General features: G+C 47.9%; 1 protein-coding gene across 3 annotated transcripts in view; it reads left to right on the top strand.

The window, feature by feature from the left end:
* The window catches only part of SUFU (SUFU negative regulator of hedgehog signaling), an 89,484-nt gene extending 72,424 nt beyond the window's left edge, over window positions 1-17,060 (top strand). For all 3 annotated transcript variants that reach the window (XM_057379802.1, XM_057379792.1, XM_057379813.1), the window contains exons 11-12: window positions 7,726-7,794; window positions 10,932-17,060. In XM_057379802.1, coding sequence (XP_057235785.1) covers window positions 7,726-7,794; window positions 10,932-11,021 — 159 coding nt within the window. In that variant the 3' untranslated portion in view covers window positions 11,022-17,060. The remainder of the gene's footprint in view (window positions 1-7,725; window positions 7,795-10,931) is intronic.

Raw genomic sequence — 17,060 nt, 5'->3', positions numbered from 1 at the left:
CTCCTCTCCTCTCCTCTCCTCTCCCTCTCCCTCTCCCTCTCCCTCTCCCTCTCCCTCTCCTCTCCTCCATTCAAGTTGGAAAATTCTTTCTCCTCCTCCTCCACATGGTCTGACTTCCAGCAGAAACACTGAGAGTGCTGGAGAGTTTCCCTGCTGTTAATCCTGAAGTGCCTGGTGAGATAGCAATCCCTCACCTCTCAGAGGAATGATCAGAGGGAAAATCCCTCCTTAGCTGCCTCTGCCCTGTGTCTGGGGCAGAACTGCCTTGGGCTGGCATGTGCTCAGTGAACAAGGGCTCTTCATTTCTCATAAAGGCCGTGGACAAACAGTACTTTCAGAGACTTCTGACTTAACAAAGTATTTTTGATCAGCAGAAAGACATTCCCTTGTCCTCCAGCGCACTTGTTTGCTMATCTTCTTCACCCTCCTCATAAGGGGTAGTTYYMKKSCMAMMAARKKRWYMWWMSAAWTTKSYKGKWMCTKYMAAAWKSMMYTTTTYCMAAAWWWCYYYYYYMAWTYCYTTTTYCCYWAAAAMCYTWAAAAAAAAAAWCARAASCAAGGCATCCAGCATGGAAAAATAAGTTGAGGCTTAGGACAGCAAGGTCAAACCTCTCATAGAAAATGTTAAATGTGCCTGTAGGCAGGATAGGTACATGGAAGCCGTGGGAAGCATCCAGCATGCAGGAGCTATCAACATGTGCTATCTATGCTGGCAGTCACAGCAGAGGGGGGATTACTGTGAGCAGGGTCATGGGGGATGATCCATTCTTTTGGTTTGGCAACCTAAGTGAAAAATCTGGGAAGGAAGATCAGACTGAGCCCAATCTTTAAATATTTTCAGTTTTTTGTGCTGAAACAAAAGCCTTAAAGAGACCAAAAGCTGAAATGAAATCCTTTTATGTTGAATGAAACCAGAAATAAGAAAGTTTTCTTCAATAGAAGGGGGGAAAACATCTATTGCGGAATTGGGCTGGAGTTGTTAGAAGTTTGCCTTCTCTAATCAGTATTTGAGGGCTATAACACTCACATAGGATATGAGAGACTCTTATTTCTTTCCTTGAATTTGAACTTCCATTTCTATTTCTTTGCTTTATGGGAACCACAACTATAGGGTATTTTGGTTCTTCCTCAGCTCATCCAATTGGAGTTGTTCCACATCATATAAAACACTGAATTAGTCACAGAGACAGAGTGCACAAGAGAATGACTGTTCCGGTAGAGTCAGGACATTCCCCTGGAAATGAGCACATCTGGTTCTTCTCTCTGCTAGACCACATGTTAAATCATTTATGCACATTGGCATAATGGCAGCAGCAGAGGTTCAAAGCAATGTTTGAAAGAGCTACTCTGATGCTGGAGGTGCTCACTTGTGGTAGCAATGGATCGTGTCCTCTCTTGAAGACATAGGATTGATTTTTGGTCTCCCCACACTTGAATAGATTTGTTACTTGTAGCGTGGTGAGTTTAAGGACARCACCCACAAGCTGCTTTAAGTTGTGTACAGCTACAGCCTGCTCTTCTCCAAAGCAGTTTTGTGTGTCTACTTATGGAAGTTTTTTTCAGAATCTTTTGAGTGGCTTCCCCCAAATTCTTGAGCAGGCTTTGGAAATCAAAACTAACAGTTTTCCAGTAAGTTTGTCGTGTTCCCCAAACACCCCCCAAAATCTTACTGCATTATCCSTTTGTGTTCTTCTCCCTCACMGCTGAATGAGACACTGGGAGACCARGMTGTCTTAGCCCAGAGTAGAAATGCACCGTTAGAACATGATGATCCTCCCAATGTCAACTCTCCTGCAGCATGTTCCTTAGTGCTTTGTCCAGGCTAGTTTTGGATGAGTCAARTTCTTTCATCCTTCTTAATCTGACTGTCTGTTCTGCCACCTAATGCCCCTCCCTTGCCACTCAAACTACATTTTGGCTACTTTGTGTAGGTTGTCTTTCGCCCACATAGTGCATTCCTTGAAATGCTTGTTCTTCCTTTGCTTTTTCTCTGTAAAAGAATTGGAATTGCCTGTTGTCTTGGCTCCCTTTCCCCAACTCAGCCAAATTTTATGTACTGAATCAAAGAAGCCTTGTCTACAAGACAGACCTCATCAGTCTGAGCTCTAAGGAACTCAGGTTCTCAGCATCAGCCTGTGACTGGGAATGTCATGGAAAGATCCCACAAGGTCAAAATGTTTCAGTGTCATCCTATACTTCCTCTTCTTTGATTGTAACATCATGGTGTGAAGCAATGCCTCCCAGAGGCATCTGTGAGTGGATGTTTCTCCTTTACAAGGGGTGCTGTGAATCTCCTGGAAGAGCAGCAGTGGAATTTCCCATCAGAGGTGTTTGTTGCAATAYTGGTACCTTTGAGGTTGTAATGAGAGCTGTGACTGATTCAGGCAGCAAGGCGGCCTTTTCTTTCAGTATCAGGGCTGGCCTGACATAGAACAGTGAATGATGTGACAGGGCCTCTGCCCTGAACCATTGCAGTGTGAAAAAAGCAGTGCAAAGAAGGCCAGGTCAAGGGGAGAGCAGAGGGGTGGGCTGGGGGGTGTCTGTGGCATAGCACATGGTTCATCAGGAGATTTTATTGGTAGAAATTTCAGTGGGAAAGGCTGACGCAYTTTAACTTAACCTTTTGCTGTGCTGCTAACAAAAATTAAGCTGAAATCTTTTCAGGGCAAAGGACTCCTAAAAGTTGCTGGATGTTTGCAGATGTAACAGATGATTTGGCTTAGGCTACTGTTCCACCTGTTCCAGACATAGCACCCAGTGGATGAACAGTTTCTTAGAAAGGTTGGTGTGGTTTACATAGGGGTTTATTGCTATGTGTCCTCACCCTCTCTGGCTGGACATAGAGGCCAGCTCTGTACCAAGTCCAGGACTAATAAAATATGGTTTTGTTTCTTTGACAAACCTGCTAGAAAAGCAACTGGCAGTGTTTAATGCAAATAGAGCTCTAGGGCAAAGTGTGTGATTGTTTGGTTTTTCCTAGGTAGGCAAGAAAATTGAATATTATCAGTGAAAGCCTCTGCTTCATTGTAGCTGGGCCATTTGCTTGTGTCTTGCCCTGGACAAAGCACATTTCCTTAAGTTGGGCACAGCTGCAGTTCGATTCCTAGCTAAGCCTCTGAGAGTTCTCCTTGATCAAAGTCTTACCAGCTGTGCCAGGCATTCAGCTTTGGTGTGACCTCTGTCCCCAGCAGCCTTTCCTGAGCTGAGAATTCCAATCTTGCATGGCAGCATTGAACCCTATAGGGAGAGATGGGGTGTTAACTGTGGCGTGGTACCTGTAAGTTGACTATAAAGTCTTTAATGTTTTACTAAGCACCAGTTGCTTTCAAAGTCAACTGAAGTCATCTGGAGCCCCATGATCCTGTGTACATTCTTAGATTCCATYCATTTCCATGTGCCTGCAGCCGTGTACCTGTAACAAGTCACAATACAGATTTCTCAGCCAGCTGTGGATGTGAAAGCTTCAACACAGACTCCTTCAGGTGGCCCATAAGTGAGCCCTGTAGGTAAGAAGTAGATTCCAGCAAGCTCAGGTGAGGCTTGCCACGAGAGGGAGACAGCATGTGTTCCCTGAGCACATCCACCTGAATGAGACAGCCCAGCCTGGTGTCCTGTAACGTGTCTGGACACTTGCAGCTGTTAGTGAAGTGGTGAGAACCCAAACATCGGACCTCAGCTGTGTGGTAGGTACCTGTGATGGCAAACAGGGACTTATCTTCTGGCTAGTCATCATCTTCYGAGCATCTGCAGCATGACTCAGTGCCACAAAACACGCAGCAAATGGAATCCAGATCTGCTGGCAGTGGTTTAGCACGTGTCCAGGCCTCTCCAGGTCAGGTCYGGGAGATCCTGGTGTGAGCAGGACTGCGCAGCACCCGAGGAGATGTTTCAGGTGCCCGCAGCTGGCTGGCAGGGCCGTTCACTGTTCCTACTGCAAACAGCCATTGCACAGGCTGGGCTGCACCCTGTGACCAGCTTCAGCAGGCTGAGTGTTTGCACAGGGCTGTGAAAACACAGTGCTGTGAGCACCGGGCTGMCACGGCACCCAGGACACCTGCTCATGACTGCTCCTTTGCTTCCTCAGCACCMGCCGAGAGATTTCATGGGAGAAGAGGCTTGTTCAGTGCACATGGGATGGCTTCGTTTGCCCTCCAGATTGTGCCGGCTTTTCCCATGGCTGCAGCACAACAGTGGGGCTCTGTTTTCCTTTGGGAAGGGGATAAACTGCTTCATCATTGTGATCTCTGTGCAGTGTCCTGTTGATAAGATCTGTCAACAGCATCAGAGGAAAACTCTAGATTCAGTTCTGAAGTATAAAGTGAGTGGGGCCTATTTGTTTAATTTGAGCTTCTAAGGTTTAAATCCCARAGGAAATTAAATTAGGTGCCTAGAGCAATGGCAGTCTGTCATGTTTATTTGCTGGGAATGTCACCTTTAATATCATGCACATACAGTGTGTGTGTGTGTGTTAATGTAATGGGGTATCATACTGTGCAGGAGCAGGCATGCTACAAGAACTGGAAACGTGAAATATTGTGAGTGAGGGACGCTGAGGTAGGATTGGATTTATTCTTATCCTTCTCCATAAGATTCATTYACGAGCATGAAGGTGGTTTTGCTGATTGCAGGTGGGGATGGCAGCCTGATCTRTATATGAGCACCGGCCTTAGTGTTCTTGAGCCATTTTGATTGGGCTACTTCAAACAGGAGAAATCTTGTCTAGACGCGAATCCAGGATGACAGTACTTCTTGCTTCCAAGCCCTCTTAAGCAGTTGGTGTGCTGCTGGCACATGCCTCCCCCYTTCTCAGGAGAGCCTCAGGAGTGCCACTTTCCTGTGTTGAGGGACATGGCTGTTTGTACATTTGGTTACACCTGCACTTCAGAGTCTTCCTTCTTCTCCAGGAAAGAAGGCAGGTCTCCCCAGCAGTGTGGGATAGTAGGATTTGAGGTGGGTTTTTTTCTGACCTGGACTGTTAAGGACAGGCTCTGAGAGACACAGTGTGTGTGTGAGTGTCACTGCAGCAGTTTGTCATTGCAGCCTGTGGCACCTGCCCTCTGCCAAAGTTAACTGTCCATGCAGGGCTTGCAGAAGGCGCTGTGATCTTTCCTCATGTGCTGCACAGGGCAGGCTGCCATTGCTTTGAGCCCCCAAACACAGCTGAGCTRAGCTGTGGTCTCCTGTCTCGCTCCACTTGTCAGACCTTTTAGCTCAGTACATCAGTGGAATTTGGGCTTTTTTTCAGCTGGATTACTAAAATTCATTGAGAGAGGTCAGGGAGCTGCAGATGGGCTCAGCCATTTTAAGGCATTGCACCCCAGTTTCGGTACTAGGCACAGTACTCCGCATAGATTTGTCCTTAGCCAAGACCTGACCTGTCCCCTCCTTCATTCTCTCCACCCTTTGCTGTTTATCCCTGCATACCCTGTCTTGTTTTCCTACAGCCTCAGAGCAGCTGGCTGCCTTGCACACGTGGCTCCCATTTCTGTCCTGCCTGTGGCACCTTGGGAGTGCCCAGGGGTCTTCCTGCTGCGCTTGTCTTCTCATCTCCCTGCCAAAGCTGCAGCTCCTCATTCCTGCTCTCTCACCCATCCCAACCTCTGGCATTTTTGCTCATCCGTGGATGGCTGAATATTCATTTCCTCCTGGCCTGATTGCTGTGAATACCAATTCCTCCTCCTTTTTCCGGCTGCTCTGTAGATTTTGATGTCTGCCAAATTGTTTTCATTCCCTCACCCCACTGCGGACTGCACCTCCGCAGAAAGCGATCCTGCTTGGTGCAGAGCCCCAGCTCCCCACCCAGCCCTTCCTCCTGAGCTGAGCGATCAGGTTCCCCTCCTGCCTCCAACAGGGACAGACTTCTCCCTCCTCCTGCAAACAGTCAGCAAATGAGTGTCTCCAGTTCAACAGGCAGAAGAGTTGCAAGCGCCTGCAAGGAGACTGCAGCAGTTTGCGGTGGCACTGCGTGTTTCAGTGCAATGTTGCTCAGCTTGCCAGTCTGCAGATTGGTGCCAGGTTGCAGAGTCCTGTCCAATGCAACAAGCTCCTGGCTCCAAGCTCAAGCAGAGTTTTTTCAGGCTCAAGGTATGAAAAGCCTGGTAAAGGTGCCTGCATTCATGCTGAGCAGCTTGGTCATAAACCCTGGCCTGGAGCCTGCTGCAGAATGAAGCTAAGTGAAGAGGAGAATGTAGTGGAGAGGGGAGGCTGTGGTTCCTTCATCCCCCTGGAAATTTGTGTGTAGTGGCAGCAGCATGGCAATGTTGAGGGGAGAGGATGCAGACACCTTGGATTTGGATTTGGTGCATTTTGGATCACTTCTCTTGCACAGTAAAAGCAGAAGGGAAGACCAGAGTCTYCCCCTTCTCTTTTTGTCCAATAGTCCTGCTTATGTGTTGCCAAAATGGAGCCCAGAGGTTTCCACTTGCCCATGGCATCCTGGCAGTCACTCGCTCTCCACTGGTGTTACTGGCCCTAAGCAACCRGTGGGGATGGGAGATTGGCTTCCTGCACAGCAGTGGGACAGCCAGGCTGCCCCTCTTCCAGGTGTGAGATGCAGAGCAGTGCAGCAGGGCACTATTTGGTGCTAGATCAGTCCCTTCTGTGGAGCACAGGGCTCATGGCTGGGAAGAACAGGGAAAGGGGGGATGGGAAATGAGGCATGGAAATGGTGGGCTCTTCTGGATGGAAAGTAATGCCGGAGATGGAGGAAAGGGTGGACCAGAGGAAGGAAAGGAGGAGCAGGGGGAAAGAAACAAACCTGTAGGCTAAAATGGGAATAATAATCCACTGGATGTTGCTGCAACCTAACTCCCAGGAATTCTGCTCCAAGGCCCCCTCACTGTGTGGGGATGTTTGCCTGGTCCTGYGCTGCTGTCTCTGCTCCTGTGCCAAGCCAGCTGTCCTGCCTGGAGCTCTGGCCTTTGCGGCTGTTGTGAAGAGGGCAGGATGTGTTTGCTTTTGCCTATCACATGTTTTTTTAAAGAGGGTGGGAGTTCCTCTGCTTGAATTCCTGGGGCTAATTTCCCCTGTGATATCTCTGGTATCTGTGACTGGGGGGACTCCATGGAGCTGGAGTCATGGTCCTCATCCAGGACTTTTGACTTGACAGCAGCTGTTTTCTTGGACTGCTTCACACTTGCCAGCCTGGTTTTGAGATGAGCCAAAAGCTTTCCCAGGATGGGCATGTGTCATCACAACATGGGGGTGCCTCACACGGCACCTCTGGGAGCACTTTCCATACCCAGCATCTGGTTCATGTGAACAGTGTGTTGTGCTGGGGTCAGGCCCTTCCCCRTGCCCGGAGCACCAGCTCTGTACAGATCTCTGGCTTTTCCTATGCTGCTGTTTCCTGATTAAGCTGTGAGCCGAACTTGAATGGATCAGATGAAAGTGGCTGTCTCCCACTGTCTCTCCAACAGTTGTTATCTTGACCCTTTTTCCTTCCTTCCCTGCTCTTTCTTTCTAAAGCTGAGCCTCTAATTTTAGACTGAGGGAGATAATTGAGGGTCAAAAAAGATTGCTGTATAATTTTGACATTTTTTTCAGCGGTTGGGGTGGAAGACAAAGTTAGGAGCTCCTTGCCCTCAAACCTTTGTATTGTGGGAAGAAGGACGCAGGGSAAGTAGTGAGCTGGTACAGTCTGCTCTCTGCACAAGTCATGCTGTTCCTTGGCAATTAGCTAAAACTAAGAGTGTAAAGGCTTAAACTGCTGTATTTCCTTTGCAGATCCTATTGACTGAAGAGTTTGTAGAGAGAATGCTGGAAGATTTAGAAGATCTGAATTCTCCAGAGGAAGTAAGGCTGCATCGTTCCTGTATCTTCCATCTGTACTGTCCCAGAGAGCTCAGCCCATCCCACAGTTTGCCTATGAYCCTCCCCTCAGCTTGCAGACTGCAGCCCTGCCCCATCCAGGCTTGAGGCCATGCTAAAACTTCACATCTGCTGTGAGCTACTGAGGCACTGAGAGAAGGGATTGCAAGAAATACAAGACAGGGATAGGTGTTAAGGGAGACTCTGCATTTTCATCTTCACCAGCATGTTTCCCGTCATGGTATCTGAACATCCCAAATCAAAGCTGTGCAGCCSTGGGCCAGGTGGCAGGATTTCCTCTATGCCATGCATACATAGTGCCCYTGCCAGCAGCTCCTAGCTTTCCTTTCACCTTCCCTGCTTTCAGAAAGGCTGAAAGTGGTGGCAGCACATTTACTTTYGAAAAATCTATTGTATGGGCCTCTTTTTTTGGGTTTGTAAGCAGGCAGGGTTGTTTCACATCTGCTACTTGGCCTTCACCTGCTGGCCCTGCACGGTGTGCTAAGAACCATCACCGGCCTGGAAGCATTACAGCAACAGCCAAGGGAGCTTTATAAAGCTGGTACTAAACTTCCCACTGCCATGTGATCTCTTCCTGGGGAACATTTAACACCCCGTCTCCCATGCATGCCATATAAATATTCTGCTTGACTTCAAAGAGCAGTGGCAGAAATGACATGTAATATTTTTAATCCCATTTTTTACAGCTCCCTGCAGACTCTAAAGAAACTTTCCTTGGCTTGTAGAGCAGCCCTCCCATCCCTTGCTCTGCTCCCCTCCCCCCAGGAAAATCTCAGGGCTCTAATTGTTTAATCCAGAGTTGACTTAATGCCAGGGYGTTCTTCACCGTGTGAGTGAGGGGAGCACGCTGCTGGCTGTGCAGTGACTTTCGGGCCAGCTTTTATCCAGTTAAACCTAATCCAAAGCTCATTTTTGCTAGTGACAGGGAAGCCYAGGACTACTTTGGTTTGAAGGCTCTTTAGTGAAGGCTTTGGGCRGCTCATGTTCCTTCTCTGTCCGCTGAGGCAAAGAGCATGGCAGCTCCTGGCACAGCAACCGGGTGTTTGGTTCTGACTCGCTGTGACTTTGCTGAATTAAAAAGTGAAAAACAAACAAATGCAAAGGATGATTTCTCCAAGAGGATTGCTTTGGAACCATTGCTGTTTATAAAAWGAAAAATACTTGAGATGAAATGTGATCTTTCAGCATCCAGATTCCTCCAAGGGTTTGTAACTTGCAGGATCCCGGGYTGGGCCAACTGAAAGCATTCCTCAGCAGCCCTGACTGTAGCTGATGATGTTCATGTGGTAAAAYGAAGCGCTGTGAGGAGTCTTTGCTGCATGAAGAGCCACCTGTGTTAAGTGAAATTAAGTGAAATAATCTGTCTGAGTATCTTTAGCATGTTGTTCACATGTCCTAGACAGTGAACTCAGAATTCCCTGGGCAGTGCAATGCCAGTAGATTACATGGTGCAAGCTATACACAGGGCTTGAGTTTATTACAAAAAATATAAATGGGACTTGAGCTGTTTTTTTCCTAGAGGATAATGAMCAGGAGTTTATGGTAGCCTCTCTCCTGAAGAATCTTCCTGCTCTGCCCCCAGATCATGGGTCAGACCATGAACCACYAGCCCAGCATATCAAAGTCAATGCATATCAACTGCAGGTTACCCTCTTGGGCAGCTGCAGATGGAGCAAGATCAGGAGTAAATTCATGTTAGAGATGCCCTTTGTGTGGAGCAGGCAGCTGGAGGTGATCTCCTTTAGCAGGAACCTCACACTGAGCCTATGTTAGTGTCCATCAGAGGCAGAGTGCTTACTGGAAGCAAACAAGTAATTGGATAAAGACAGATGATTTGCAGGTCCCTGTCCCCTTGAACCAACTCTCTGATTCAAAYAGTCCCTGGGAAACCCTGGTCTGGGTCTGAGGACTCTCCTAGGAGAAGATCACTGTATCCATAACCATTCTGAATAAGCCACYTCCAGGTCAGATTGCCACTGGTGGTGCTGAGTGCCTGTGAGTTTCCTCCCTGGGAGTCCTATCAGGATGTCAGAGAGTATTGTAGTGTAAGGCAGTGYAACACTGTGGGTGCAGTACAGTTTTGAAAACAAAATGATCCTTCAAACRGGCTTCCAGAGCTATCCCCCATGTGTTTCGGTACTCAGATTGGCACTGGGATTGTGTGAAATGCCTATGCAGAACGGGTTCCCATTCAGCTGTAGATGGGGCAGATTTGCAGCSTAAGAAATTCCACCGCTGACCTCCCACCCCCACCCCAGAGCTGTGTTTGAGAGGTCTGTGTGAATGCTTGGGCACTGGTCATGTGGTTGTGAGAAAGGTTGGTGCTAAGGCTGCTGGGAGCTCTGTCCCTGCATGATTGTGCTCAGGTTGATGTTGGGGTGACTTCCTAGCCAAAGGAGTGGCATCAGAATGGGACYGGTGGACTTGCCTTGTTTGGGAAACATTGGCCACAGACAGTGCTGTGTAAACCAGACTGGGACAAAAAATCTCTGTCCTGTGTGCTTCAACCAGTGTTTGCAAAACAGCCTGAGCAGCTGAGTGCCTGTGTGAGCCTTTGTGCCAGAGGTGGGAAGGACTGGAGCAGRAATGCTGTGCAGGCACGCTGGCTCTCCCCAGCCAGGGCAGTGCAGTTTTTCTGTCACCCAGCAGAGCTGTGCTGGCTCACCTACATTCCACCCTGAACCTGCAGGACTTTCAGAGCTGCCCTAAGTCTTTCTTTAAAGCAAGTGTGGGCTCTGGGGGCTGGCTGGATGAAAGGAGAGGGGCATGGTCAGGTAGAAGGGAAGACACTTCTGCTGCAGATCTTCAGARAGGTGGGAAGGGGAAATGGTGATGGGGACAGAAACCCTCCAAAATTCGTCTGATGAAATAAACAGCACTTGGGCTGAGAGCTCAGAACTTTACTTTGGCAGCTGAGACAAGCCACATTATCTAATGTCCACTGCTGTCCAAAACATACTGATGGGGAAATGTTTTCTTAGTGGCCTCTTGTTTAAAAAAATAATAATAACATRGGGCTGCCTGCCTTTGCAACAATTTTTTTTTGTTTTTGTGCAGATTGCAGTGATATGCATTAACTGGTTCTCTTTACTGTCTTACAGTTTAAACTTCCAAAGGAGTACAGCTGGCCTGAAAAGAAACTGAAAGTTTCCATCTTGCCAGATGCCGTGTTCGACAACCCACTGCATTAGAGCCGAATTACACTCTTCTAACAACTGGGAGAGCCAAGTTACTGTCCATTACCCAGTGACTCACAGGATAATTAATGCAGTAAAAACTCTGCCTGCAAATAAAAAGAGTTTGCTGCACAACCACTGCAAACAGAAGAGGAGCTACTCAGCACCAGCCCAGACCGAACTGAGCCCTTTCTTTTATCCTTCCCAAGGCTGAACTCTCTGGGAACAGCCTGCGTATGTGTGAGTGCGAGTGAGAAATATTTAACTATGAAAATTAGTAGTAAGAATCCTTTCTCTCTCCTAGCTGCAGAACTCCCCTCTGCCTTAGCCCAGGGTGTAGACGCTCTGCACGCCTGTATTTACACATACATTTCTGCCAGGTGCGAGCCTATAATCCATGGATTAAATGTTCTTTACGTGACTCTGGAGTCCTTTTGTTAGCCAAACTTTTACTGACTGCAGAACTGTTCTTCCATGTGCTATTTTTTTTCTTCTTTTCAGAAACGGAATGGTATTTCCCCTGTTTAAAGGAGGCCAAAAGCTCACATGCTTGAAGCTGAACAGATTTAAAGATGAACTTTCTAGTTCAGTCAAGAAAAACAAATCCAGATCCTCCCTGCCCTCAAATTAGGCATGTTTTAAGTGTTGGTCTTGGTGCTATTAGCTATGGTATCGCTGCAAACAGAGGCAACTTTATTCTCGTGCATCCTGTCCTTGTGCCTGAACCCCAGGGAAGGTCGCAACCTCTGGTTTTGCACAAGCAGGAGGAAGAAAGCTACCGGGGCGGGGGAGATCTCCTGTTTACAGTGTGTTTATCTTTAAAGAGATACTGTCAAGTATTTTTTCCTTGCTATTGTACAGAATTTGAGACGCTAGAAAGGATCATTTGTTCATAGGGACAACTTCAGCAGCTCTGCAGGATCAGGGGGCTGCTTGAAAGCATATGGAGATCTCTGCTGCTCTGGCATAGCAGAGAGGAGACTCAGCCTCAGTGAAGCCAGCTATTCTCCCTGTTCCAGCAGGGTTGTGCCCTAGCACAGCTCCATTTTTCCCTCTAGCCTCGCTGTGGTGGCTCTTGTTGCTGACCTTCTTCCTTCAGATAGTTTTGAGCTGTAAAGCATCAAAACCAGTTTGAAAAGACACCTCTCTCTAGATCCCTGTGGCTTCCTCCTTGGAGCAAAATGTGTGCAGAGGAGCCGGTCTCTGCAGTGCCAGGTTGTGTCTCTGCATCAGCTGCTGGCCCTGTGGATATGCTGCAGCAAACCACCGCAGGCTTTACCCCCTGCTGCTGCTGCAGGTTGTTTCTGATGCATATTCCCCAGCCTTCCTCTGCCCATTGTCTTTTGGTGACAAGTCTTCACTCCTTGTCAGGGGAGGTGCAGCTTTCCTTCCACCCCTTTCTGCCTACAAGATAACTTGGTGGTTTATGCGCARTTGCTGTGTGATCCTAATACAAGTATAACAAAAGCTTTTAACACTTAACTCACCTGATCAAACAGCCAAGTCCAGGAGGCCTCACAGTACCCCAGGGCTAGTTTTCTGTTTGTTTTCTGATTTAATTTCTTCCCAGCACRGTCAGCTTTGATGTTTTTTGCATATATTTGAGGCTGGTTAATGCTGGTCAAGAAGCAGAGCTAGGAGCCACAAAGCTTTCCTTGGACTTGCTACAGAATTCCTCTGTGGCCTCAGGCGAGTCACTCAATGTCTCTCTGTGCAGAGAGGGTGACTATTGACTAGAGGGCTGTAGGACCTACCGAAGCATGCCAGGGTTTGCAGGGGAGGGCGTGCTTTGTGTACAAAGTAGTATTTGTATTATTATAATTGTTTTTATATTATAATTTAAGGCAGGCCAAATGCAGGGTCCAACACTGCTCCACAGAACCTTCCTTTCTGCAAAGCTACGAAAGCAATTTACATGTAAATGAGTTTGTCATTTTGTCTGAACTCAGAGGATCATCTTAAAATCCTGCTGTGAAAGAACAAACTTTCAGATATCTGCATGTGCCAGCCAGAGCGATTTCTGTGCTGTGGCAGGCTGCATTCATCCATGGGATCTCTTGGCCAGTTCTCATTGTCCTGGTTAGCACTAAGCATCCCCTCTGCAYTGTAGATGTACGTGCAAGGGGCAGCGTGGATGAGAAAGGGGAATGAAAACCTTCCAGTCCAGCTTCAAAAATGATGTGCCCAAGATWGTGGGCAAACAGATGATTGTGGCAGTGGGGGAAAAGCAAGGGCAGCAACTACAATTTTGTCCCAAAGCCATCCAACAGTAGCCCATGGATGCTCTTGTACGAGCTTGCTGGGGGTGCCGCAGCAGAGCTGGCCTGTTGCCACGATGCTGGCTGCTCTTTCTTGTTTCCAGATGCTAGCTCTCATTAAAAGGAGCTTAAAATCCACATCTTTGTGGAGAAGGGRCATTTGGAAGGTCAATTGTTGCTGTTCCTGCAGAGATCAGCACGGGGCAGAGAGAAGTCCATCAGGCCCTCTCTGGGCTCTGACRCACATCTGGAAAGCTTGGGACCTCCTGCCCTATGAACTCTTTGAGCCTTTACTGCAGGGATGTGGTGTTGTATGCAGGGAAGGTACCTCCTTCAAGCTGGCTTGTGCTCCAGTTCTGCCTTTCTCATGCAAGTTTTTTTCTCACTGTATTTACTCTCATCAGATGCTATGGGCTGGGTTTCCATTGACTTCAGAGGGAGCACRCTGAATGCATGTGATAATCCACCCAGTATCCTTGTGTGTGTGTGTATTTTTGTTCCATGTCATGTATTTATATATAGTTCTGTGTATTTGAGTTATGAACAGGTGGCATGCCAGAAATCTCTATTTCTGAGACACTTTCTCACAGATCTTTGCTGGTAGCCAGATAACAATTGAGGGGGGAAGGCTTGAAGGGAAGGAAGTGAAATCTTCCTATTTAGGTAAGGGGGGAAATATTAGACAAATAACTGCTAAAATAGAATTCTGTGTCTTATTGTTAGACCAACTTTGAAAAGCTGGTGAAAGTCAGCCCTTAAGCTCTCCGGTCAGGTTGCTGCCTCTCAGCAAGTTATCTAAGACTAAGAAAGCTGCAGTTGCTCAGTATCATGAAGAACTGAACACCCACAGGACATCCCCTCACGATTCACATCAAGCTTGCAACCGTGCCAAATGCTTACTCATTGGCAAGTAAATAAGATGTGAAGTTTGGGTATTTTCATCTTGGGGCAAGAGGACATGTCAGTGTGTGAAGGAAATGGAAAAGAAACCTTTGTATTTTAGTGAGCAAGTTGTTTGAAAGAGTGAAGTGTTGATAAATGCCATGGTGTTTTTCTAGCCCAAACCTGCTGAGATGGTAAGTCCACTGGTGCTGACTTTTTCTAGATGTGTGTAGAAGGCCTGAAGCAGGTTTGTATGGAACCAAAACCTGTGAAGCTTGTGTTGGCTAAAGACAATGACCTGGATGGAAATGAAAGMAGTTTAGAAGCAGTGAGTACAGGCYTTCTCCCTCCTGAAGAAATCTGGCAATGCAGGTGAATTGGGATATTTGGAAAGATAAAGAACCTTAAAAATCCAACATGTGACAGCAATTCTGAAACTGGAGAAGTCCTAAAAGCCAGGGCTACTCTCCCTCTCAGTTTCTGATTAGAAACAGGACAAGGAATGTATAATTTCAGTATTAAGTATGTGGGGTGTGATCTGAGCAGAGCAGTCAGTCTTGTAGCTGCTGTGACCATATTTTCAGTGGCTTAGATTGGTGTTGCCTGCTGTGTCTAATTCTTTGAGGACAGTATATATTGGTTTTACTCTACGTGGAATTGCCAACAATGATTTGAAATTATATTCTGAAGTTCTTTGCTTCAAATATTCAGTTACTCTTGGATGGCTTTTGAAATTACACCATCAGGTCATCAAATGGTCTTGGAAGGAGTGAGGRTTGTATTGTTTTTCACCAGTAGAAATATTTTTTAAAAACCCAAAACRCTTGAAAGCAATGCATGGCTMTTCCCTCCTCCTAGGTGRCATCCAGAGTCTGTGTCCTGCTTTTCCATCTTGKGTCTGGCCAGGGCAAGGCAGCATTACGTCAGGTGGGGAGAAAAGCTTCAGGCCAGAGGAAACCCTTAGACCTGTGTGWCCAGTTTTCCCCTAACCCAGAATATGGCCTTGCACCTTCTGGCTCTGCTGTGTCCAGTCTTGGGCTTCAGCCCCTGTTCCATCACAGCCAGCTGAGGAGGGGCTSCAGCACCAGGAGAGCCCTTCCACCTCCCAGGGACTTGGTCCTCTAAGTGATTGCTCTCCCTTGAGAGAACACATTGTGCCTTAATTTTTCTTGTGAGTGAAGCTGCAAGGGCAGATGAATTGTCGAGCAACCAAGAATTCCTTTCTGCTCATCTGTCCCTATCGATAAATGCCAGCCTGCACAGCAGCCGGACTGTATCCAAAACAATCTAAAAATCCACATTTGCCTGTGGGGTTTCCCTCTTAAGATTTTAAAGGTGGATTTAGGTCTCTCGACCTAACAAGCTCTATTTCAACTTACTATTTTTGTAATATTTTTTCTGTCGTGCAGTGTCTTCTTGTTCTCTTTTCTTTAAAAAAACCCAACCCTTGTGTTTGACATGAGTCCARAATTTCAAATGGAGCATAGGCCTGAGGTTGCAAATGTGTTTTAAACCTGGTCCCGTATCAACTTGTCTCTCTCAGGCAGTGAACCTGTCGTGTATCGTGCTTCACCACCTCTTCACTTCTACCATGATTCCCTTTCCCTTAAAGTCGCTGACAGACCATAAAATCATCRTAAGTGGCACATCAGTTCACAAATGTCATTTCTAGTCTGCTGTGAAGGGGCTGCCCCATCCCTTTCCCTCCCTGGAAGACCACAGCATCGTTCACCATTCGGTTCATGAAGCCTTGATAGCAGGAGAGGAATGTCAGCCCAGGAGGGCTGCACGTGGCAGATGTGGCTGGCCAGGGCCTGGTTGTTTCTAAACTGTCCTGATGCTGTGCCTGCCCTCTTTAAAAAGGGGAAGAGAGAGAGAAAAAACCCCAAMCTCGAAAAGCCAGAGGAAAATTTCCTGCCGATTGTTGTGTTTTGCAAACACTGGTCTTTTYTCTTGCCCTCTCCCTCCACTCCCRACGAGGCTGGAGATGAAAATGGCTCCTTTGTTCCGTTCCCTGGGGCCCAACTGTAGCGAAAGTGCAGCTCCGGAAACTCTCCCCTGCACGAGYGGTGAGGGTGGGAGGGACCGAGCTGTCACCGTGTGCGGTAGGTCCTGCATAAACACGGCATGTWGACAATGCCCCGAGCAGGATGGGAGCAGAAGGGCTCTGCAGTGCTGGTCGTGAGGCTCCCGTGCCATTCTTCCTGCAGCAGCAAGCAGGATGTAAATCCCACAGGGGCTAAGGAAGGGAAGGTGGGTGTGAGTGGCTATGTTGTCCCAGTAGGGACTGATCACAGGCTGGGGGGCTCTGGGCTTTTGGCTTTCCCCAAAGTGGGAATTTGCAGCCCTGTGGAAGCCGGCAGCACCCCACTAGGGGCTTGTAGTGGTGCCCTGGCCCCCACACTGGGTGCTCCTTGCACCCATCCAGCCCTGCAGTACTGCTACTCTGAGTTTGGCCATGGTCATCCTCCAAACCCTAGTCTTTCAAAACCCTTCTCTTGTCCAACCCAGGCTGGACACACCAACTTTTCCCCTTTTTTAAAGGGATGGAGGTTTTGCCTCTCACTAGGGACACTACTTGTTTTGTGTGGTGAATGGTTTCTGCAAATCCTGGAGCAAAGGTGAGGTTCCCAGGGCAGGGGACACATGGGTGATTGGGACCACAGCGAACCCTGACCGCTGGGGCTGCCCTTGGAGCCCTGAGGTAAACCTTTCAGTACTTCAGCTGTGTACATGTGTCTGTCTGTGTATCTGTCCGTGTGTCTGTGTGTGTGTGGTCTGCGGGCGCGGGGGTCGTGTGGGTGGAGGAGCCCCAGGACACTCCCGACAGGGCTGGAAGGAGCCTGTGTTTCTGCGGCCGGTGTACCAGTACCTTGTAGATGGCCTTTCTTCCCTCTCCCCTCCTCCTTTTTTT

The sequence above is a fragment of the Malurus melanocephalus genome, unplaced genomic scaffold (assembly GCF_030028575.1).
Source record: "Malurus melanocephalus ecotype Western Australia unplaced genomic scaffold, MMel_1.1 scaffold_12, whole genome shotgun sequence".
NCBI classification, from domain to species: Eukaryota; Metazoa; Chordata; class Aves; order Passeriformes; family Maluridae; genus Malurus; species Malurus melanocephalus.
This window is presented reverse-complemented; position numbering and strand designations above follow the sequence as displayed.